Raw genomic sequence first — 26,285 nt, forward strand, 5'->3', positions numbered from 1 at the left:
AGTTTATGCTTTCTCTTTGCCGGACAGCAAGAGAAGAGAATTGTTATTTCGGATCTAGCTAGTACTGTCTCATCACAGAGAGAGAGAGAGAGAGAGAGAGAGAGAGAGAGTCTTCTTATCTTTGTCTGAGAGAAAGCAGCAGAAAGTGTTTCAACATAAATTAGGGCGGTTGTATTATTATTATTCTCGTTTATCCCTTTAGCTAGCTAGCTTTATGTAATTCTTCTCGATCTGCTTGATTGATGAAGATAAGAGAATAAAGATGGGGACGAGAAATCTAATAATTCTATGTCAAATGGTGAGGAGATAAGCATGGAATTCTAGTAGTAGTACTTATGATAAGGCCAATATTATCGTTTATCCCTTTTAATTTCATGTTTATTCTGCAAGTGCATGCGGAAACTGGAAAGCACGCATATATATCGTTGTCACAGTACCTCCATGTGCAATAATATTATCTTTTGCTCATCTTTTGAATACTGATCATTAGGGTTCTGAGAAAACCCTAATTATCCAAACTAATATTAATCTAGAGTACTTGCAAACTATATTATATACAAATCAGATAAATAATTATATATGTAAGCCGGTTTATAGCTAGCTAGCTCGTGTATCTGTATTAATTAATGTGTTTTTTTTTTTTTTATTAATGTTCACTTCCCTTTAAAGGGAAGCAGATCACTTCATGATTAATTGCTGGTATAATTTAGTAATGATGACGAGGGTCGAAAGTAGTAATAAATATGGCCGGGTTGTTGTCTTGTCTACCACTTCTTCTGTGGTTGTTTTGTTTTGGGTGACTGATGAAGTCAGTAAAACCATTGTTTTTGTACATGGTGGCGTGTGATCTGGCCGTGTTTGAGTTCCTCCTACACCCAACTGCCAAAGCATGGGTACTGATCGGTCCTTAATTATATATTTAATTTATCAATTATCCTCATTCATCCCACTGAGGTGATCATCAGAGCTGTGGCTGAAATACCAATTATTGAATAATATTGGTAATTTATCAAATAAAATCATGTAAATAAATAATTATATATATTTTCTCAAAGAAAACACGAACATTAAACGACCAACGCGCGATTACCTTAAATTGTTATAATAAATTATAATTATTTTATCGTTAATACATGGTCCATCGGGAAATATATATGTACTTTTCTTACTTTGAAAAATCAATAGTAGTTTGAAAGGTTAATTTGCGGAAAGCATGCATGCATGCAGGGCGGGTCATGTTTGGATAACTTTTTCAATGCCGACAAAGGATGTTGATGATCATGATAAATATATTCCCTTTTATTTTCAACCTTCTCTTTTTCTCTTCAACAACTTTTATGTCAGTCGGCATATCTATATATCATGTTAGTGGTATTTATTGCGCGCTAATCATGCTCTTTAATTATAGTTACATGTCAATTAAGGGTCATCATTAATACTTAACAGTAATTAAAAGAATTAATTAAGTAGCTGTAGTACTATATAATAGTGTTTTGATTTGATTAATTCTATAGTACATTAATAAGTATATGGTAATTAGTTGGGTAATAGATTCAATGCACCACTAGTACGTAGTTGAAATTATGAAGAATATTGCTTGAAAAGGGAGTTAAATAATTATGATAGAATGGTTATTTCATATATATGTTTGGTGCTTTTTTGGTTGAATTTGGGCAACCAGCTTGTCCTTACGTCTAACTCCACTATTTTATGACCGCGACCCAAATTAATATACCATCATGATTTGATATCTGAACTTAAAACCAATTACTAATTAATTTATGGTTCACGTCACCCCTAGCTGCTGCTTGCCAGATTTTTCCTATGCTCCCTGGCCCCATATTCTTATTTCATTATAAAAAAAAAAAAATCTATTCATCATTTTATGATAGGTTCATACAAGTACTAAATATAATAAATAGTTTCCAATCATCTAATTAATGATACGAGATGATGAGAGGATGCCGATAAGTATTACTCATAGATCGAGGACTTCCTAGCTAGCTGGCTAGATATGATTTATTTGGTGGTAACCATAATTGATCTATATACTGTACTTGATCAACTATGTGATCTATTATTTTCCAAATAGGAGATCATATTCTTGTTTTATCTCATTATATTTTAATGGATTGTGGGAGTGAGATTATATTTAATTATATATGGGGCTAGATGAATTTGTGGAATTATTTGGCAGGTGTTTCTTTCATTTTCCTGGCAACCACTCTCCGATCCCTTCCTAAAAGTAGACAGATGGTAATTCAGTCTCGGGGTCCCCTAGCTAGCTAGCTAGTTCTTGTTGTTAATACTATTTTTAATCAAGCATATATAATATATAGTGATCAAATGTTTCTATCTTCTTCGAGATAATTTAATTATATAGTAGCCGGTACTATTTTTTTAACACCCTGTTTTAATTTAGTGAATTAAGGTACTGATCATCAGGGAAATTAGCTTTTAATTCATTTCATTCATGTTAATAATGATATTGGTCAAAATTATATATATACACGATTGAAACGAAGAAAACAATCAAACTTCAATAAATATTTATATTTAATATTGAGTTTTGCTATACATAAGCTGATATATTAATAACTAAATACTCGATGACAGCTTATAGTGATCAGACCCGTTAATTTAAATTTTAAAAAAAAAAAAGTCGAAACAACATTAATCATATTTTAATTAGCATAGTCATATATATGGAGTAGTAGTGGAGTGTGATGGATCCTAAACCTAATCTAAAAGTTGGGGAAATTAGCTCGAAGCCACTTAATTTGTAGACAAAAACTTCAACAAATTAAAAGGAATATTTAAGCCCTACAAATCACTTAATTCAGATCGCATTGATTTCAAAGTTTTCAACCCCAAAACTTCCAACTTACCATTAACTGTTGATCCCTCTTTCCTTTTACCTTAATTATGATCATTAGGGCAACTACTTTACACCTGGGATTAATTAGTAGCTTAGTGGACTTCTGTTTTCTAAATTAATCATGTGCTTGGCGGGCAGGCCAGGCTGCATTTCTTGTTTCTCGCACGTACGAGGCGGTTCTTGAGTGTGGGGCCGGGGCCGGGGCCGGTCGGCGTACGTTGAAATCTAAACATGACTGATCATGTTTAATTTTCACCTAATTAAGTACTTCTTGTTTAGTGCCAAAAAAAAAAAAAAAAAAAAGCAATACATGGCCGACGAAAAGACAGCATGATCATATTATCATGTACTTCGAGAGCTTTCATGATCATCGTCTGGAATTTAATGAATAAATAATATAATTATACGTACCTCCATTTTATTCATATATATCATTAATATTGCAATTACCTGGTCATTGTACGTACTAAACCTTAATTTGTAATTAAAACGGATTAATCTTTTATTTTTTTAAATTTTTTAATTATAAAAATAAATTTACAAACTCATGACACGTGACTTGAAATAGTACGTTAGATTATAAAATTATTTTATTTATTTTATTTCGTTGTAAAAGAAAAGGGTTTTTTAATTTGTTTAATTATTTAAAGCAATTATATATGATATATAGTGTACGTTCCTAACTTTCAAATTTACTAAAAATCAAACAGTACTGCATGAACTTTAATTGGGAAAAGAAAAAAGAAGCATGGAAAGCATAACGAAAGGAATGCTAAATACGAACAAGTCAATGAAGGACCACACAATTATTTGAGGAATAAAGATTTAGTGCACTTTTGTGATGTGGTGGTCCAACGATTTTCAGATCGATCCTGTACATACATACATACATATATCCCTAAACGATTATCTCATATAAACCGCGTACATGATCATTAATATCAGCCATCCGTCTAGCTTTGAAATTCGTGTATACTTTGTCTAGTACGTAGCTTTTCAGGACCCATAATTAAATTAATTAATTATAAAACACATAAATTTCTCTTAATTAATTCCTTTGTATAAATGTCAACTTGGGATATCATCACTTGTTTATAAGTTCCACATTATCAGGCCCATCTTTTTCTGCCGGCCGTCCCCTTCAATTAGTTGCATACATAATCACGGCCACACAGAGAATTCCTCAGTATGGGGAATTTTTCGTCTTGCGGCCGGCTTTCCGAAAGGGCATAAAATAAAGCCATAAAAGTAATCCTTGATCAATTTCAAACAAAAGATCATCAGGGTCATGAGTTATTCTTGAATCACTTGCGGTCTGGACCACTCTTCTTGAATCACTTGTGTAAATGGGTCATCAAATGAACCCACCCAACCATGGTTGGGCTTGGGCAACCCCCTAAGACTAGAATCTGATCCCAAAAATTTGGGCTGGCCCGGACCATTAGAGGCAAAACAAGTAACATAAAAAGGAACATAATTATTCTCCAACTAAGGGCAGCACTGCCAATCTGAAATGTTTTCCATCTCTATCGTTCCACGCTTAAAGCACTGGATCGATCCTTGCCAGTTGCCTGCGGCTGCATACATTAACTAAGCCATCCACGAAATTAAACGTAGCTAGCTGGCTGCAAAACAGATGATCAAGGCAATATAATATATATATATATAGATATATGCATTAGTACTACGTACGTACTAATCTTCGATCTATTTTTGGGTGCCGACACATCTCAAGTTTTTAGTTGTTATTGTTGTTTCTATTTTCTTTCTTTTCTTCTGCGAGAAAGAGAACACAAGGTAGAGTAGTTTCCACAGCTTCACGGCCTCTTCATTTCAAATCTTCGTTATCTAGATTACTGCACGCCTGTAGCTTGAACTGCTACTAGCTAGCTCCTGAACATAGATACTTAGTTGTACGTACGGCAAATTGTGCTGGCACACATGCACGTATGCACATGGTTTCCATACTTACAAATAATCCTTGTGACTAATTGGTTTTATTGAACTTGCGTACCAATTAATATATAGTTATAATGTAAGCATAATTGAACATTTCCATCTTCCTAATTGTACACTTCCCTGTTTGTTTGGTGTTGATGTATAAAGGCTAACCCTTGCATGCAATTTCAAGTTTTCTCAACCATATGTGAAAGCTTATGTTTTTTTTTAAGAGCACGACCCACACGTGAGGGGGAGTGTTAACATATATATAAAATAAAGAATAAAATCTACATATTTCCATTAATTTAACCTTTTGAGATAAGTGATGATTTCATAAGGTATCAGAGCAGATGTCTTGAGTTCAAACTCAAACTCTATATTCTATCATATAATTTAATTAAATATTTCATGTGTACTTGGGTCACTCATTGAGGGGAAATGTTAAGATATAAAATAAATAATAAAATTTATCTCTTCCCATCAGTTATGTTTTTTAGACATGTAGTGATATATTTCACAAGTAGTAATATACAATATATGTGGTTTTAATTGTTGGGAAATTGTCATGAATTTTACCGGCGATCGATTTTGACACAGATTCTCTTCTAATTACTATACATCTAGATCATGCATGGAAGAAGTTCTGCGATTTATTTATTATGGCGCTAGCTTCGGCATTATCGATGGTACTGCTTATGTTAATCGACTTTTCATGTTGTCTTTAATATCTAAATACATTGTCGATACTGCTTATAATGTTAATCTATTTGATCTGCATTAATTACACCGTACGACGTACGTACTAGATGTTCAGAGTACTAGATGCAGTCTGTCTTCGAACTCTCTAGGGTTTCAAACAACCAAATAATTATATTAATTAATTACATTAATCTGATAATTAAACATGTTAGTTTGGCAAGCCAGCTTATAAATTGAATTTCTCGAGTAAGTTCTTCAATGAGTAATCAATTGCATTGTCCTACCAAATAGAGCTGTTAGAAATCACTGTTATACTTAGTGGGCTATCTAGGTTAAGCTTTAATTGCCTTTTAAATTGCTAATCAAAGAAACTCTCCATTATAACAACCACCATGATTAGATATCATGTGGGCCTTTAGCGTAAAGATGAGACTAGTACTACTTCTGCTTTTGATTTGAATATATTCCATGCATTTTCTTAATTGCCTAAACAATATTAAAGATCATCATCATCAATTAATTGCAGAACTAACTAATTAAGACCAGTGAGCTGCAGCTAGCTAGTGAAATTAATTGATTATTAAATTAATATTCTACTCGATCCCATGACAATTAATAATGACGTCAAGACTACCTGACGGCCTTAACAAAGGAAGGTAAACAAAGGAAAAAACTAAAACGAAGTCGTGTCAGCTTTAAGTGAGACTAGACTACTGCGTATAAATCAACATATATAGTTAGCTTGTACGTATACCCAAGTGGGGCGAAAAATTGTGAAGGTGTTTGCAACAAATTTGCTTGCACACGGTAGTCGACATGATATACGGTGCAGTCTAATTACTTGATCAAGTTGGAGGTAGAGTAAGGTCATGATCATGATCAAATGCTACTGATCATCATGTGTCCATATATATATATATATATAGGGTTTAAAATGATCGAAGTGATGACAATTGAAACCCTTTTTCTGGGGGTTAAGATGGGAAAATCACATGCTGTAATGCATCAAGGAATACGTATTCGAATATACATCATATCACTTATGGTTATACATCTAACATTCGCATCCCCGGCCCCTTTGATAGACACTTCTTCTTAGTTACTCGATCGATCCAGCAGGTACTTACACACTGAAGCTGAAATTTCTTGAATTAGATAGAAAAGTGCCTCTTTTGATCAGTATGAAAAGGAAGTAGAAGGGCTCATTTAGGTCTAATAAAAGAAAAATATCACAATAATTTCTTCTTCTTCTTTTTTCATTTTTTCTTAATACACAATTATTAAACACAAGGCTGATCAGAGTCTTCTACACAAGTTATAAAAGCTCGATCATCAACAGAGATCACAAACCAAAAAGGAAATACACTTCAATTCAATACATGGAAATCCATTCGTATATTATATATCAAACGATTAAAACCCAGAAATTAAAGGTACACTTCAATTCACAAGATGAAAACCAATCCAAAATATATATTACCTCTATCTCCCGTTTGAAGATGGTGAACCACGCTCGAACCCTACCTCAGTCGACGTCGACTGATCCACTTCCCTTCTGTGGAAGTTCCTGTGGCAGCCGCAGGCAGCACAAGTAAACGCAGCGCCTGTCCCTTCCTCCCCACTAGCCATGAACTCCCTGCAGCCATCAACAGCATAACCTCCGATGCTAGCTGCATGATTCTTTTGGCACTCCCCATATCTCACGGTCTGGGCGGTGGCAGATGAAGTTGTGGAATTTCCGGAAGGTTCTTGTCTTCTCAGGAATACTACTTGCCGCTTCCTCATTTTGCAAGATCTTAATTCTTTCCTAAATTTTCTGAAAACTGATGGAACCCTTTGACTGATTTACTGAGTCAGAATTTGGAGATGGGAAGAGAGAGAGAGAGAGAGAAAGCTGGTGGTTATGTCTAAGCCTAACTCAGCACTATATGTAGCACATATGTAAATCTCTTTACCTTTGTTGCAAATAAGCACAGCCCATGTATTGCTGTTTTGTTTTGGATAAGTTGGTTTTAATACATAATTCATTTTCGTATTTCTTTTTTTAATTTTTTTCCAGTAACGATATATGGTCTTGATAAATTGATTGTCCAACCACCCGACTACTCTACAGACACAGTGCAAAACAAGAATGCCAACGGATAAGCCAAACCCTAAAAATGAAGAAAAAGCTTTGCTTTCCACCCAAAACAGTGATTGGTTTGTTTTAGAATGACCAGCTAGCTAAGAAGCATATAAACCTAAAATGTGGTGTGGCCCTATCTGATACAAAAAAGGCAGGTTTGTGGGGGTGCTTTGCTACGATATGTTGCACAAAATTTGTTTAGCTTGACCTAAAACCGTGAGTATGATAGGTAAGCTTGCCTAACCTGTACGGAAAGACCACTACCTTGCATCTTTTGTTCACATGTAAGAGAATTCAATGTTGTCGTGAAGAGAATTTTGCCTTGTGATCCTTTCGTCAAATGAACTCATCAAAAGCTCAAGTCTGAGCAATTACCCTTTTTTCCCTATTTCCTTTTTCTTAATTTGTTTTGATAAACCTAAAAACCTCATAGGTAAAAGGACAGACAAAGACATGATATCATGCGCGCAACTGGCTCTTCATAATATAGGGACAGAAAACTAGATCTCTTTAAAGTTTAGAACCTATGGCCTAGCTAGCTAGCTACTAATTCCTATGTGTGATAGAATAGAAACCAATGCAATTCTATAGATGCATAGCTTTTCCTGTAACTTAATTCTGAGCTTACTCTATGAGTTTACGTTTGAATTGTAAGATCAATATCGGCACTATTTCTAGTAGTACATATTCCACAGCTACCACCCCTTGGCTTCATCTTCAAGTACTTGTTGACAAAGAACATTAGCGAATGGTCTATATATCCGAGAGCTAATTGGTAAGCCAGAGCTTCAACATACTAAGAGATAAGGAGATTAGGCGAATATCCTATCTTTCTGGCAGATTTCATGTGCATTTGTAGGATACGAATCCATCCCTTGTCTGCCCAGGTCCCGATTCGGTTTCATTAATGCGTTCATAATTCGTTGAACTTTTATGAATGGTACTAATGATCCCCGCCTAGACCTCTGTTCGTTCAAGTTCTATCCCATCTAGTGATGATATCCAGTACGTATGTCTTTCCTCTAAATCTTGCTCCTGGCCTCAAGCCAAGCTGATCTATATATCAGAATGAATTAGGGATCTTCTAGCTCTTTTGCCAATTCCATCATCATGAACGTGAATTGCAATCAAAGAAAAATGGAATCCAGTGTATATATATATATATATATTATACCTAGCTAGCTAGATGAAGTTTATACAGTACTGTATATTTGCATCCAAAATATTTTAGTCCTTTTGAAAATCGACACAGAAAGAAAATATATGCATTGTTTTTAAAGTGGTCGTTAGTTTTCACCACAATTGGTGCCAAACGGTTATTCCAATGGTTATTACAACTTTTGCAACATAATTTAAAGTTTTTGCGTCTAAATTAAAGCGACGCAAAAAAAGAAAATTTATTGGAATGCAATTTGATGATTTAGCTTCTAAATTCGAGAGATGCAAAAAAATAAAAAAATAAAATTGATTTCCAGCTTTCTACATCAAAATATTCCTATTCTTTTGAAAATCCCCGCAAAATAAAAATATTTGCGTCGTCGTTAATTTTTTATGCAATGGCTGCCAACAAGTTGCGGCATAATTTTAAGTTTTGTATCTAAATTAGATCAATGCAAAAAAGAAAACCTATTGTATCGCAATTTGAATTTTTTGCATTTAAATTCGAGATGCGCAAAAGAAAAGAATTTATTGTAGCAAAATTTATGACTTTTGGGGCTATATTTTAGCAACGCAAAAAAAAAAAAAAAAAACTTCCTGCATTCAAATTAAATATATTCTTCTTTTTGAAAATCGACACGAAAAGAAAACTTTTGGGTCGTTTTATAGCGGATGATGAGAAATTATCATAGAAGAAAGAACAGTCTTACCTCCAATCACAACTTTTAATTCCGAGAATCAAATCCGCCTATAATTGTCATGAGGTTCATTCGTATCATCAATCACCACAAGTTCTGAGAAATCATAGAAGAAAGAACAGTCTTACCTCCAATCACATGAGGTTCATTCGTATGCATGATGAATGTTTACAGCAAGAACAGTATTGATACATATACGGCCGGGTTTTAACAAGAAAAAACGTACCCTTTTTAAAAGAATTCTATTGTTCAACACTAATATTCTGCTTTCACAGTAATGTAGGTATCAATTAAGGATGCGTCCAGCCATTGCACGATGGAATTACGTTGTACTGTACATAATGATTTCTAGCCATATATGTTTCACATGATCCTCATTTTTTTAACAACTCGTCTCGTGTTAGGTGCAGGATTTTATAAGGATTTGGGCGTTTAATTACCCACCATGATTGACTAGATCAGAGTAAAAGCATCTTATCAACTATAAGAAAAAAGAAAAAATAAAAGTGGAATCAATCACGCACAATACAAGAAGGTCTACGTGATTAGACAACGTGTTTAATTATGTCTATAGAATTTTAAAGAATTTTATCTTAGATAATAATTTAAGATATAGTGCGACGGTCATATATTATATAATATATAATAAATCCTTATCAGTAGGTCCAATCAGATCAAGAGTTAAAACAGATTATCAAAAACATCAATAATATTGGATTAGTAAGAAAAATACTTCATATTTAGACTATTATAATCTAAGATATATATAATTTAGAAATTCACTCAATTTACAATAATTTAGACAATTATTTGATTATATACAAGAATTTTAGGCAATCACTCATGACAAGGAAATACACTCAGTACTATATATTGTTTCTATGTAAAAATTGAAGTTTAGTTTTTTGGTTCATATATATCATCTAACATTTATTGTTTTAAAAAATAAATACTTAAAAAAGCCATCCATGCCAGCTTTATGGTTTATGTAGATTTAAGGTTTATGCAACTTTGACTAATGTTACATATAGTCGTGAAGTATATAAGTATCGTGTAATTGTTTTAAAAAAGAGTGAAATCTATTGATAAAAAATATTTTTTTTATGTGAATCTCGTATTTATTTATTTATTTTAAAATAATTGTATAACACTTACACAATCATGAAAATAATTATTATTTCTCCATACCTTTTTATCCTCTCAAACTGGCCTAGTTGTATATTAGTCCTTTGAGGGTATGGTCAACAAACTAGCAAATTTGTCACATCATCTTGCAACTTTAGCTATCTTTTAAGATTGTAACACATTACCTATATGTAACACGTCATCTTGCCACTTTTGCTCTCTTTTAAATCTTGGTATTAATGCTAGCTGACTCATGTCACAATTTTTCATTAAATCTTGCAGGCAATGCTAGTTGATCACTCATGTCAAATTACAATTAGGTTATGTTTGATTGTTTAATTAAATTCAATTCATTTCAAATTAATCATTAATGAAAAACATTATTTTTAATTTTTTATAAAATAGTTAAAACTCACCTCAACATATTTCGTACATTTAACTTAAAAAATTAAACTCATCCCAATAAAATTCACAAAATACTACTATTTACAACTCAATTCATTTCAATATCTAAACATAACATTAGTGTTCAAATTGTTGGCCGAGTGGAACTTTTTACCCCATCAATGATCAGAAAGCCAAATATCCGTTCCTCTCTCGATCGCCTTTTCTCCTCCCCTGCAACATTTTAGCTATGTCATCAACATCTAGTCCGGCTAATGGTGGCGCGTCGATCTGTCGTTGATAGAAGATTAATAAAACTTGTTGCCGTCTTGGGTCAACAAGTTGAAGATTTTTTGCTCTTAGAAAAGCTTTGCAGGCAGTGGCTAAAGTTCTCTTTATTTATCTCCAGTTCCCTTTTTTTCCGGCTCTTTTAAATAGAGCAATTAGTTCAAATGTCCTCCATGAAAGGGAGAAGTAGCTCCTTCATATTGATAAATGCCAAAGAACAAAAAGATAAGCCATTATACCTTGACTTTTGTTTTGTTTTTGCACTTAAACCAGAAGCACGTCTCTGTCATGATTTAGAATTTAACCGTAGCAGTTATTCCGTTAAGGGTAGCTGCTATAAATGCATGCTTAGGTTTTTAGCTACATGTTAAGATTGTCCTGATAGATCATGGAGTGAACGTCGCTTATATATGTTCGAATGGCGCAGCATTTGAATCTAAATCAGTCCCACAGATCAAGCGGAATGGAATCTGGGTAACTTCGACATGCATGCATGCGAGGTTTCTAGCTGCTTGAATACGGCAGATCGATATTTTACAAAATTGAGAATCATGAGGGGAGGGATTCATGATTACTCTTAAAGAGTATGTTTTGTGGGGAGAGAAAGAGAGAGAGAGAGAGTATGATCATTACTTACCAGCGAAAAATATTAGCAGGAAATTAATAATATTAAAGATTAGGAGAGGATATGATATAGATTTGAGGGTTGACAAGGACTTTATGATGATGATGGCGTACCTTCGTGGTAATAAAGAAAGCTGAGGCCCTGTGCTTCTCACCAACCCAACCCGTTTTGGATGCCCACAGTAAAAGGCCTAGTAGTTATGTTTATGGCTTTTGAGGTCCTTTGATTTAAAAAAAAGGCATCTTAAGCTTCAATTAAATCACGCATTTATTTCCCATTGTGATGGCGGAAACTGACAATATTAGGATCACACATTTTCCTTTCCTAATTGTGATGGAAACTGACATTTTTAGAAGTTACCAAACAAGTCACTGATCGAGATCATCAATGATAAAGACTAAATTGCGAGTGTTCACTTATTTAGGGAAGTTGTTGTTGATTGATGCAACTTGACCTGCAAGATTCTTTTCCCCTCCATTCAATTTAATTTCACTACTCACATAGTAATATTAATGCTACTCATCGTCTATTTTCTCATCATTCCTACATAATGTAACAGTAGCTAACTAAAAATTATTTATTATATTTTACTTGTGAATCTATTATCTAATGTCAGTACATCACGGGATGATAAGAAGATCTGATGATGATAAAAAAAAATGATAAGTAGATTTTCTCATAAATAAATAGACGATATTATTGATTGTGGTCATGAATAAATAAACAAATTCACTATATATGTTCCAACTCATACAAAGTACCCTTAGCAAGAAATTAATATGCGGTGGTTTCGGTCATGAATCGTCATGGATCGAATTAGCTGATTCTTCAATTAATTTTCCTTTTTATTATTCCAATAAAGTTACAACCCTAGTTCTCATTGCCTTTTCTTTGTAAAGAATGCTATGTGTGTGTGTGTGTGTCTGCTAAGGCTAAAGACAAGAAAGATTGAGCCTTTTTTATATTGCTTTGCTTAGATTGGATCAGCCAGATAATACCACACATGGGCTGCGTGACCACAGCTGCTATATAATAAAATGCATGCATGGTGGGGAATCCTAAATGAGATAATATATATATGTATCTTTCTGATGTGTATAAACTTGACAATGTGGCCATGGCGCGCAGCTTCTCACCAATGATCAGCTGACAGAATATATAGACTTTTAAAAAGCAGCTAGCTTTAATTGGTACTTATTATAAGAGGTATCATAATATAATGAAGAATAGAATCAAATCAAATAGGGAGATGATCACTAATTAATATTTATTGACTTTAGTTGCATGCATGTACAACCTGATCATCATGATCTTTCACTGATCAATTGGTCAAAACATCTGAAAAAGACATAAACTAGAAGCGGTGCAGTTGATAGATATGAGAAAATCACATCTATTAGACTATCATCCTATGGGAGTAAAGAAATGCTATATAATTAATTTAATGAATATTTGACGATAATTATTGTGACATTAATGTTCCTACAAATTCCTCCCTAACTCCCATCCAAAACAGTTATCAAACTGAGAGATAAGAAAAGTAAATTATAAATCACTACTACAAGTAAAAAAAAAAAAAAGTATTTGTGACGAAAATAACTATTTACAACAAAAACAAATTTATTTTAATAGGAAATAACTGGTTACAAATAAATAATTTTTTTACCGTGAATATTTAATATGTGATCGCAGAGTTTAATTTATAATTTTCCTTCCAAAAGGAAAAAGAAAATGTAAAACTTTGAGACCAGCTAGCAGATCGTGAATATTTAAAGAAAAGAAGCCGATGGATCTAATCATGCATGGGAGTTGTACTGCATTTATCAAGTGTTCATCTTTTCCGTTACGTGCATTCAAGCATGCATGCAAATACTTCGACGTTACAGATTAAGGATAGATCAAGATCTATAACCTAAACCGGCCGGCCCTTTATACAGCTTGATACTAATTTCAGTAGTACTGCAATGTCCAATCTTGTATGCTATCATGAGGGCTGAGTGTATACATCTTAGTGGGAGAGATATCTCTAAAGTTCTCGATCGGCCTAGCTAACGCTTGGACTTTAGAGCGAGGGAGAGAGGCACACCATGAAATTAGCATCATCTATAAATTATGCCATGGATCGAGTTTAGTTCATATATATATATATATATATCTATCTCTCTCATTCTAAAATGCACACGTGGAATAACTGTTTAGGAAACGTTATCATTTTTGTCCAAACTTTTTCGGGCTGAATGTATGTATGCGTACTGTGGGTTGCTTTACGTACAGTAACTATGCATAGATTTCCCATAAATTTTGCCTTCCGCTCCTTAAAGCCCACCGCCAGCATATGGGCTTAGGCTAAATTGATAGGCTAACTTTTAATAATAATAATACGATTAAAAGATAAAAGAAAATACACTTTCTTATTTAAAATCATATTTTTCTCTGTGCATTTTCTTGATACGAAGTCTACTCTCATTTAAAAAAAAAAAAAACACACATTTTCATTACTTGACGCCCCCGTACTTATTCTAGAAATTAATTGCATGCATGGGTTCGGTGATACCTGCAAACAGGTTGAAGTAAAAGTTTTAAGGCTGTTGACGCAAATGGAAGGCCAAACCAACAACAAATAATTAATGTTGATGATGACTTCAATTCCTGGTTAGACTTTGCGTCTTCTGAGTAGTATTGGTCATCGTTTCCGTCATAAGATCAACGAGAGAATCGGCATTTTCCATACACCGACGCTACTGATCGAAAGCAATTCCGAAACCCGGGCTTTTCTTAATTTGGTACAAAAAGTTATTGCAGGGCCCCAAATGAACATGCATGGTACCTTTATTTTCTTTTTTTGAAAAAAAAAAAAAAAAAAAAAAACTTATATGCACCTATGCTAGCTAGCTAAGACATCCGAATCGGCCAATTGGGACATCATGATGATCATAAGCTAACAATACGCACATGCTGCATGCATGAAGTACTACTTACGGCGCTTACAAATTAGTCATGCCATTGGCCTTTGGGGCACATGATCCTGTCTTTAGATCCAGATGAATAGTTGATGCTTCTCTTGTTCAAAGGAATTGATGAGCTTAGGATCATTAAGTAAAAAGTGTTTGAAGAACAGCTTGACACGCAACACTTTAATTTCTGTCTTGACCCTAGTGTGAGTTCACTATAAATGATCATGTCTATGAGGAAGGATCGTTTCAATTGCATATGCATGGAATATCGGTCTTGACTTTTGTACGTAGTATCTTTCGTGGCCTGTTTTTTCTTACCAAAGCTTGTTATGCCATTAACTTATGGCACGAGCAGAGGGGGCAAGTATTTAATATATAGGCCGGTCTTCAATGCCAAAGTTTATTTATTTATTTATTTTTGTCCAATTAAACATTTAGTGCACGGCAGGCCATTTGATAATGGTGTTCATGAGGGGCTTATGGTTCTTTCCATGCCTTTACAGTATGATTACTTGCTTGGACGTAACAAAATTTGTACAGCTTGCAAAACAAGTGACTTTCAAAACCCTTCACATGTGCATTTAAGGCCAATATGCACGCATCCAAGGCAACTTCTGGCCATACAGCTCCTCACTTTCTAACAATTGATGAACAAGCTGGTTTAGATCAGATCAGAGAGAACGAGATAAAGAGAGGAAAGTGAGTCTCAGGAATGGCCAAGATTATCTTGTGATGTAAGTTAAGGTGTTGATACCTTTCAATCAAATGGGTCTAGCTAGAAATGGTTCTCTTTTCTTTTCTTTTTTTTAATTTCTTCGAAATATATTAATTAAAATCATCCAACATTTCTGGCCCGAAAATTTTGTTTACGGGTTCCATGTCATATTTAATTGATATGCTGGCCTAAAACCACAAAAAGGAAAAAAAAAAAACATTAAATTTTTCACACGGGGAACGAAGATTGCATAACTTTGAACAGCTAGCAGCCTACACTTTACTCTGTAATTTTCTGTTTGCCAAAATTCTGTTAGAACATTTATGGAAAGCTATAAATTCTCTTCATGCAGCTGGACATTTATTTCTCATTAACTGCACACGCAAGTCGGGTCGGCCCCTAATTAATAATTTTTTCTCTATTTGCATGACTTATAATTAGTTAAAACACGAATCAAATCTCACATAAAATATGGCTTAATACACCGTTCAAACAATATTTATATATTTAAAGAAAAAATGATATTTGCAGATTTAGGAGGACAAAGTCCAGCGTTATCTTTTTAAAAAACATATAGATAAATATGACATTCACATATAAAAATAATAATAATTTTTTAGTTATAAACTTCATTATTTTTCAAAAGAAATGTTCGAGATTTGTGCATACTGACTGTATCTTATTTACATAGTCGAAGTAGTATAAACGATAATTATACTTTCAAAGCGAGTATTGGGGTTAGGCCGGGACTGCCCATAAAAATAAAAATGGGGTGAGGGAACATGCATTTTGGTTGTCCCTTATAGCTAATTTCCATGCTTGAGGCAGATGAAGTTAGCTACTTCAGATCAAAGGACCATTGACAAGCAGTAAAACTGTAGAAGCAAATTATTACCTAATATAAATCGTTTCACTGAAAACAGATACAAGACTGTTAAGTCTATTCTCGATAATGTCAAATTTACACTTCTGTTCTAGCACTAAAGGAGTACCAAACTAAAGACTGCCGAGGCATGCAACTGGATATTCATTAGTTCAAGACCTAGAACAAAAAAAACTAAGCTCCAAATCCCCAAATAACCACATCAGAAAAGATTAGCACTGTCATCTAATAATGTGATATCATTTAGGAAATCTTTCCCTTGGCTAGCTCCCTCATCAAACAACCACTTCTCAAGCAATGAAAACGGCAGTTGGGCACATGAATCCGGCTTGCTTTCAGCTTGGAAAAGGGTTGCCTCAGGTGACATAGACTGTGACGTATCAGAATGTGAAGAATCGAAAGACTCGAAACAAAAAAGAGAATCAAATGCTTCAGGTAGAATAAGGTCCTTGTCATTTGACTTCCAGCTTGAAGTTCCCTGATCACTCGATACAGAGTCTGTGCTACTCATGTTGTTGAAGGAATTTTGAGTCATTACTGAGTTTGTTTGGGATGGCTTTGGGGGATTTCTCTTCCAGCCTTGGAGCAACCGGGATATGTTCTCTGTGCTTGATGCATAGGTCGATGATTGAGCCGGATTTGCACTATAGCATACATCAGACGACTTCGAACCAGACATGTAGCTTGGTTTCTCTGGGGATAGGGCCTCACGAAGAGCCTGCTTGGCCGTGTGGATATCAGTTTGGAGCCTTTTCTCCCACTGACCTCGGGGCATTTTCTGTGAAGCTGCAAAGCCATCTCTGGGGTGGCCTTCTAGTCCTGTTTGAAGTTTTTTAAGCTTCTTATTCAAGTGGGTGTTCCAGTAGTTTTTAATGTCGTTATCTGTTCTCTGTGGGAGGTATGAAGCTATGGCTGCCCATCTGCACCATAAACAGCGCACCATAAATCAAGCCAAAGAATCCAAAATAACTTGGCTATAAATAAATATTAATTATTCTTAATTGAGACTGTAATGAAGAACTTGAATAACCCTTATCACCCTATTGGGATTAGAAATTCTGAAAATACAAATGGCACCCAATATTGAAGCAAACATGACAGAGAAGTGGTGGGGGCCGGGGTGTTACCTATTGCCCAAAAGAGCTTGGAGGTGGATTATCGTCTTCTCCTCTTGGTCTGTAAAGTTACCACGTCTGATCCCTGGCCTGAGGTAATTAGTCCATCTAAGTCTGCAACTCTTACTACATCTAAGCAACCCTGAAAAACCCACATAGATACGAGTAAGATTAATGATGGTCATCTAACCGAAATGCTTCAAGAATCAAGATGCCCAGATGGCCATTAAAAACGAACCGTTAAATTAACTCCTTCAGTCACCAAGAAGGGGAAAAAGAAGAAGAAAAAAAGCATCTTTCGATCTATTTCAGTTTCCCGAATGATAAACCAGACTATAACAACATATGCCTAAAACATTATGTTTTAAAATCGAAAATGATTGAAATTTAACCTGTATTGGTAGGAACAGCCCTCCAATTCGCAGGACCGTGTTCTTGAATATAAGTGACTAACAAGATATCTTCTTCAGGAGTCCAAGGACCTTTCTTGACCCCCTCTTTATCGCAACAAGGAGGCCTACCCATTTCACCTTGCTTCCTTCTCTTCGAAAGTCTTCTAATTTCTTTAGATGATCAACCGATGGGTCTTCTTCCTCTCGAGTTCTTTAAATTTCTTTCTCGGATAAGCTACGACAAGTGTCCAAGGAGAAGGTTTACTAGGTCTGCATAAATAGAAAATTAGGCCAAGCAGAGGGGGTGTTGAAGCTGACCTAAAAAAAAAAACACAAAACAAAACAAAACAAGAAGAAGCGAAGGAGTCAAAAGTTGACAGCAAGAGCATTAACTCCATCGTAAGCAAAAGTCAGCTGTGACAATGCCTCTTCTGCCTCGCAAAACCGCGTGGCATTCAATGTGGCAGGCCGGGGGGAAAACCCTAAAATCTGCTTCAATCCGCACAAATCCACTTGTCAAGAATAACGATCGAATTAATTGCTCTTTTCAATAATGCGACACGTACGTACGTAAATATTATCATGATGAGAACGATTTGCTACGCGCTCATATATATCTTCCTCGTTGATTAAGAAATAAAAGTTAGAACTGTAAGAGCTATAGGGTTACGTAGATATCGTGCATGAAAACCTAGCTAGCTAGCTTATATATATAATAAGATTCCTTAGATCAGACGTACAATATATAATTCTGACGAATATTGTTAGTTAATTAACGAAGATTGAGATCGTGATAAGTGATAATAATTAATCCGAATTTCGAGTTTCTTTTAATTTCTTTGGTTTTTTTTTTCCAGTTGATCATCATATATATAATATATATGTATGTATGTGCACTCGGGAATTCAATTCTAAGGTGCCTGACCAATGAAGGGGTACTTTGAATTACATGAAATATATATATATATATATATTGGTGAATGATGATGAGCCGCCCGAATATAGCTGCATGGATTGTAATTAATGTGATTACGACTATACATATTAATCAATCAAGCATTAAACAATTTTGAACTATTCGATCCCGAATCCAATTGCGGACATGATAAGACTAATATTGCGACTTTAGAAGCGCCGGGAATTAATTGTGTCGAGGTTGGGGGCGGGGCCACTAACATATGGGGGAACATGTTCTTTCATCGTGTTGGATGTCATTCCCATATTCCCTAGCTATTAGTCATCATCTCCAACCTTTATTAATCGTCGGAAAAAGAAAAATATATATATATATCAGTAGGTCATGGCATGCATGCATGCGTTATACGGCTTAATGGGAAAGGATCGGGTATTACTGCTTATGAAATATCGTGATTGAGTCAAACTATATGGATGCCCATAATATTTATTGTTATTGTAATTTGAATCATCACAATAATTTTTTAAATATATATATATGTGTGTAGATTTTGTATTTAATATATATTGAATTTAGTATGCGTTACTCCTGCGCCTGATTTTTCACTATATTATATGTACATGTAATATAGTTTAAAATATATAGTTTAAAATAAAGAAAAATGTAGTTGGAGTACATTTTTAAATGAGAATTACTACAAATATAAAGAAAATATATAAAATAAATTTATAAATTGATGTGATTTTATAAAATTTATAAAATTTATTTTATAATTATAAAAATAATTTTACAATCTGAAATATTACGTCAAAAAATATTAATTTATAATTTTATTTTTACATAATTAAGCCCTTTATAGTTAAAATGTTTTCCTTCCTAAATATTCCGAATCTTGAGGCACATGACCTAGCCGGCCAATACCATGGCTACCAGGTTTCGTCTTCGTAAATATGACTACCTTTTATATATATATATATATATAATATGATTGGCTTATATTTCCCGAGAAACGAAATGCATCAGATAATTTTATTGAAAATGGAAATTTTGCAATTAATTTATTAATGCATAATAAGAAAAAGTAAAAGGAAGCAGTAAGTGATCAACACTCATCGTCTCATTATTCTAGAAGGTAGGTTGGATATTTGAATTGCAATTAAGGGCGTAGAAGGACATGCACGCAAGAGATAGAACGTACACGTACAATTACGTGGTCTGTACGTCCAGGCCGATTTTTCAGCCAGCTGAATTTGAAATTTGCTCACCGACCCTCACGAGGACAAAAGGTTTTCCGAGAGTGAAATTTTAAATTCATTTTCATTAGTTATCAAAGGACGTTCACAGACAAAACATCGTGGTCAAGATAGAAAGCCTTCCTATGCCGGCCGGGTTATGAGCTGTCTCCCATATATGTGTTGCTCGCAGTGCATGCTAGCTGCGTGGTTAAAAACTGATGATCTCCAGTACTCCAGTATAGCATGAAAAACTTAACCTGGCATGCTGCATCCTCGATTACTTTATAATGGACGAACCAAACCACGTATATGGCTTATATTTTAAAAGAATTAACCAATAATATTACAATTAGAATCTCTATTAAGATATTATAAAGAATAAGAATTTTTTCTTCTCAAATAATGTAGAAATTTATATACTACCTAACCTTATCTTTATAGTATAGAATTTCACACTTTACCTGCTGGCTATTCCAATTTGTTTCTTCTAACCTCGAGCTTTTACAATGAACAGCATCTCCTTTTAGAATCTACTCCGGAGAAGATCATTGAGATTTTTGCAATTTTTTATTCCAATCTGTAAAATCTTATGGCAAGCCCAAATTATATCTTAATCTTTATTTAAAAAATAATAATCAATGATCTAATTGAAATTTCATTAAAATTATTATAAAAAACAGTAACTAAATTTCATTCTCAAGTAAACGTGATATTTCATGCCCCACTTTAATTTATCTTTTATCATTTTGTCACACAAACACTAGCGCGCTTTAAAAATTTCAAAAAAAATATCTCGATTGCAGAAGAGTAGACGTGGATGGCTGCTCGTAAGAATGGAGGAGGCGGATCATGTAGAGGTGGTCGGGTGGGACTTACCTGCATTGGGCTTTGATACATTAATTATGAAAGAACAATGCTATACACCACATACCACTATCTTACTTTTATTTTAATATATAAAATATGATATATTTATTATAATTAGATAATAAAAAAATCATTTAATAGTGATAGATGTTCAATTTCTTATATAGTAGAAATAAAATAGAATGATAGGATTGTGTATAGAATTTTCTATTATAAAAATAATAGATAGTTAAGAAAAATTCTATACACCATATTATAATTTTATTTTTTCTGATCACTAAGTAAAATGTGACATATTTATCACTATTGAATGATTATTTATTTCATATTTTTTTATTATTTAATGATGATAAATATAACTTATCTTATTTTATAGATAAAAATATAGTGTATAATATTACTCAATAATTAAATTGACAAAGCTAGCTCTTTGCCACTACTGTTAATAGAGAAATGATTTGAGTCTCAAATTAGAGATCCAAATTGTATTCCGAAAGTTTTTCTTTTCTTTTTTTAATTTAGTGATTAAGGATGTATTTTTTAGTTATGTTGTAATTTTCTTTTAAAAATATAAAAAAGATAAATAAAAAAATTATTTTTGTCTTCTTCGATAGGTATGCGGGTTAAATCCCTCAGTGATGCAGCAGTACCGTTATTAATATTTTGACGGAACCGCCTAATTAATAGGCCCTCTTCTTCCCTCTGTTTTCCTTTTTTGAGTGGACTTTTATAATATTTATAACAGAGAAAAATATAGTTATAAGAATAATTATGTATTAATTTATGTATTAATATGATGTAATTAATTAAAAAATAAATTTTATTAAAAATAATATTAATTTAAATTTTAAATATAAATAAATTAATATTAATATATAGATTAATACATGATTGTATTTATATATAGCAAAACTCTTATGATAGAGGGTGTATGGTTTGAAATTGTCCGAGTCTTGACTTTCGATTTCTTACACTTTTAATGAAATTAGTCGAAAGATTCGCGATCTTATCTTTCTGTATACTTTGTCGTGCTTTATTTTTGTCCTTTTTATAATTTCCCAAGCTTTAATTATGGATAGCATAATAACCCATACGTATAATTCACGAATTCAATACCAATACAATACCAATATAATCGGTTTTGTTGGATGTAAATGAGTTTGCATCAAAATAGATTCATCCGTTTAACCTAAATCAAGCCAAAGTAACTCATTTATATTTTATTTTAAAATTATTATTTAATTATAATATTAATATTTCTTATTATGCTTATATTTTTATTGTTATAAAAGTAAATTTAGACTTATATTCATAATTATTATTATTGAGTTTGTAATATTGGTTTTATTATAAGTTAAAATCTAAAATATTGATATTTTTCATTAGCAAGTAGTTTTATTGTTTTCTTTTAAATATTGTAACTACTAATAAATATATATTTTAATAAATTATGAAAACTAGGTTCAAGTGAGTAATGCGAGCTGTCAATTCAATTCATAATTTACATAAAATGAATTGAAATTGATCATGTTGTGTTGAGTCATTTATAACTAATTACTAAACTGGTTAGGCCGTTTTAGCATTTGTATGTCTGACCTATTTAATTTAACGGATTGTATTTGAGTTGACTTATATATCAAATTTCTATGACTTGACATGACACACACACGGCCCTAATTACCACCCTAGCTTTGATTTATAACATTGCAATCAAGCACTATATGTTTTGTAATCCGCTACTTCTCTTCATTTCTTTCTATTGAATCTCAAACTCAATATGTTTTGTAATTAGCGTATATCGCTTTTCAAACTCAATATATATGCTATTTGTGATAAGCAAGAAAGTTCTAAATTCTCAAATGATTAAATGCCGACCACTGAGTTTGCAAATAGTTATTGGGTAGGCATATATTATTTAAAGGAAAAATAATATAATATATATGCATATATTTTTATTAATTGGATGCTGATTTCCTATCATGGGCATTTGATGAGGGGTTGGAAAATTATAAAAGGGGACAAAATAGGTGTCGGCTTTCTCGTATTGGTTGAAACAAAAAGGATGAGAGGAAGGAAAGATAGTCTTTGCTTTCAATTATAAAATTATCTCTGGAAGCATATATTAACTGCCAAATTTTAGATAGAAAAATGTTTTCCATACAACAAAATTTTACAAAAAATAAACTTGCAATCATTTTAATTTTCTCATTATGAGTAGATCAAATGTGTCTTTTATGAAAATTTGAGCAAAGCTTCATTGGAATTAGAAAATAGGCATTATCTGTATATAATGTTCATTACACGAAAACTGTTTATACAAGAAAATTACTTATTTATAACCCGTTAATTTTAGCAAAATGATTATTTCTAATTAAAATTAGTAGTCTTCTAGTTGCAATAAATTATTCACAAAAATCTATTTTTCTTGTACAATTTCATGATCTGATTTGATGCTTTATAATTTAGAAGGAAAAAAATGAGGAATAAGAAATCATGATATGTACCATTAGGACAGAAAATTTGGAAGAGGAAAAAAGAAGAAGAAAACGATTCCTACTTTGTATGATATGTCCCATACTAACTAGGTGATGAAACATTTAGAGCCCAGATAAGGCTCACTTTACTGGGCTTGAGTTTCTCCCTCCTCAATTGATTTGTTGTGATCCCCAGGCTTGGCCCATTATAGACAAAAACATTCTACTTTTTTGTTTTTTGGGTGAGGGCGTCGAGCAGTAATATTTGAATTTGATACCACTCTAAATAGATGGAGAAATGGTTTAGGTTAAAAAAAAAATCACAAAAAAAAAAATTATAAAATTATTGTAGTTTGATATGGTACATTAGATTATAAAATTTATTTTTGTTAGAGTCTTAAGATGTGATAATCTCTTCTTATAATCAAAGCATGTGTTCAATAAAATTAAGAGTTCATACCTCTAATAACTTGTGATGGATTTTCCATGGAGTTTTAAGGTTCTTGCAAAAGAAGAAAATTTTCCAGCTATGTAGAGTACTACTTTCAATCTATTTTAGTTGATTTTCGTTCTTGCCGAGAGAAAGATCAAGTAAGAAGATAATAAAACTCAATAGGCTAGTTATATTTTAAGTGGAGTGTGAGTATGAGCCTCTATATGTGTCTATTAAAATGGCCCATCTTATTATAGGCCTAATGACTAAATGCTAATGCTAGTATATTATTTATAAATAAATATAACATTTTTATTATAAAATATATCTAACGTATCATATGAAATTATATCAGTTTGTAAATTTATTATTATGAGATCTTTTTGTTACTCATTTAAGTACAACTACTATTTAGTTCCAAATGTTAAAGCCGCAGCTCTGCCTGGAATAAACCCTTCTCCTTAAAATCTTACCTGAATGCATGCTAATGCTCGATTGGCACCACTTGCATCTGTTTTCGAAAACTTGGAACAATAACAAGGCCAAGCAGTTATTATTTCCTCTGTATTTTTAGGACTATGCAAGAAAGATAACATAAGGCCTTGAAAGTTCAAACCATTCCTTCGCAATTTGCTGAGATGGAAACCTTTCCAAGGACATCTAGAAGGGAAGAAGGTTTTGAATTGCGCTGGTTTTGCTTTATTTTTTTTAACTGAAAAGGTCAGCAATTGTTGTTGTTGGGTCAGGTCCTCCTCGTCTTCATCTTGCACGAAAAGGTTGACACAGATTGGCATGGGCATCGTCGTTTGTCTTCATCCTATCATGATGATATATTTCATGAGGTCGGAAAGTGAGAACATGAAATTCCTAAAATAATTCTCTAAGAAATCTCCAATTGAAACTTATATTATTATTATTGGCTGATGCACGTTATGTCTCGTCTAGATAAGACATCTAATAATTCTCTTCCACGCGGTTTTAGAGAGAAATTGTGTGTTTTTTGTTTTTATACCTCAGAAGTTTGTTCAGATTCTCAGAATCCATTTATTTTATTTTATGTATTGGATTTTGGATAGGTTGCCTAAAACCAAAATGGCCTTAGTGAACGTAGATCGACATTGACATTTGACATTGACTAGGAAAATATCAATGTCCCAAACAACAATGCTGTGTTGGAATTTACGTCGGAAATTGATCAGCTGGAGCTGGTGGTCACCTTTTGGGCCTCAAGAGTAGTTCCATTGTTTAGCTCGTTGGCAATCGCTTAGCTATTATTAAATTTAAAATTTAATTAAAATTTCTTCTTTTAACTATAATATCAAATTTTAATTAGATAAATTTATATTGGACTAGTCATCTTAAAGATAAAATAATAATATTATACTATATATTTTAATAATATTAATATTTTTTTGATATTTTACAATTACATTTTTTGAAACAAGACAATATATATTTTATCAATTATATATACAAATACACTTCTTAAAGCAAATACAAATACATGACAAGTACACTTCGTAAAAATTTTACAGATTTGGTAACCACAGAGAGATAACTCAGGCGCACCAAAGATGCCATGGAAATCAGTTGAACAGATCATGGCCAGCCACGAGCACCCCTCCAAATACAGGCAAGCTGTAACGTTAGTTCCATATATGCTATAGTGGTTGGGTTATCAAAAACATATATCCATGATGAGAATCAAGTTTGATCATCTTCTTATTGAATTAAAAACTACACTCGCAATGCACACAACACATACAAAGGGCAGCATCACAATTGAAGAGTTACCCAAAATTCATCCACTATCAATTAGCCAAACTATCACACTAATGTTTTTGATTTTTATACATAGCGCAGCATCACAATTGCATAAATTCAATTTGTATATTGTTACAAGTATAGACTTTGTGATGAGCAAAATCAATGTGGGAAGGATCAGATACATTCTCCATAAGGGTATCATAGTCATAGAACAGCACTGAATTGTCACCGACAAAAACTCAGGTTTATCAAAGTCATCGGGCAGCCTAAGGGCTTGCGGAGAAGAGCGACGGGATGAAGAAAAGGGCTTGCAGGTTGAAGAAGAAATGGGCGACGGAGAGAAGGGGATGAAGACAGAGAAAAAGAGGCAGAAGCGTTTCAGGAGAGAAAAAAAAAAAAAGAAAAAAAAAGAAAGAGATAAATGGAGTGTTTTGGGGACGAAGATAATGAAAAACAGAAGGAATGATAGAGTGGCAGGTTCTTGGAAATGATAAAATATCACTTTGCTCTCCGTACAGTCGCTGGCCAAACATGGAGAGCAGCTAAGAATTATTGTAGAAGTTATGTCAAACTTTTCAATTTTAGCTAGGCCATTGCAGATGAATTTACTCAG

General features: G+C 33.2%; 2 protein-coding genes across 2 annotated transcripts; both read right to left on the reverse strand.

Annotated features, from left to right (window-relative positions):
- Positions 1 to 7,000: 7,000 nt before the first annotated feature.
- On the reverse strand, positions 7,001 to 7,303 carry LOC122307443 (mini zinc finger protein 2-like). Its single transcript, XM_043120339.1, has one exon. The coding sequence runs from the start codon at positions 7,301 to 7,303 to the stop codon at positions 7,001 to 7,003; it is 303 nt and encodes a 100-aa protein (XP_042976273.1).
- Positions 7,304 to 16,460: 9,157 nt separating this feature from the next.
- On the reverse strand, positions 16,461 to 18,289 carry LOC122306722 (myb-related protein 306-like). The gene is made up of 3 exons (XM_043119226.1): positions 17,981 to 18,289; positions 17,601 to 17,730; positions 16,461 to 17,393 (listed from the first exon to the last, which is right to left on the reverse strand). Exons 1-3 carry the CDS (start codon positions 18,111 to 18,113, stop codon positions 16,676 to 16,678), a joined length of 981 nt encoding a protein of 326 aa, XP_042975160.1. The 5' UTR covers positions 18,114 to 18,289; the 3' UTR covers positions 16,461 to 16,675.
- Between the last annotated feature and the right edge of the window lie 7,996 nt (positions 18,290 to 26,285).

This window comes from Carya illinoinensis, chromosome 4, assembly GCF_018687715.1.
Source record: "Carya illinoinensis cultivar Pawnee chromosome 4, C.illinoinensisPawnee_v1, whole genome shotgun sequence".
Lineage (NCBI taxonomy): Eukaryota > Viridiplantae > Streptophyta > Magnoliopsida > Fagales > Juglandaceae > Carya > Carya illinoinensis.

Coding starts and splice junctions, on each gene's coding strand:
- LOC122306722 (XM_043119226.1), bottom strand. CDS start 18,113: ATGGGTAGGCCTCCTTGTTGCGATAAAGAGGGGGTCAAGAAAGGTCCT. Junction 17,731..17,980: donor GGCTGTTCCTACCAATACAG/GTTAAATTTCAA, acceptor TGGGTTTTTCAG/GGTTGCTTAGATGTAGTAAG. Junction 17,394..17,600: donor CAAGCTCTTTTGGGCAATAG/GTAACACCCCGG, acceptor TTTATGGTGCAG/ATGGGCAGCCATAGCTTCAT.
- LOC122307443 (XM_043120339.1), bottom strand. CDS start 7,303: ATGAGGAAGCGGCAAGTAGTATTCCTGAGAAGACAAGAACCTTCCGGA.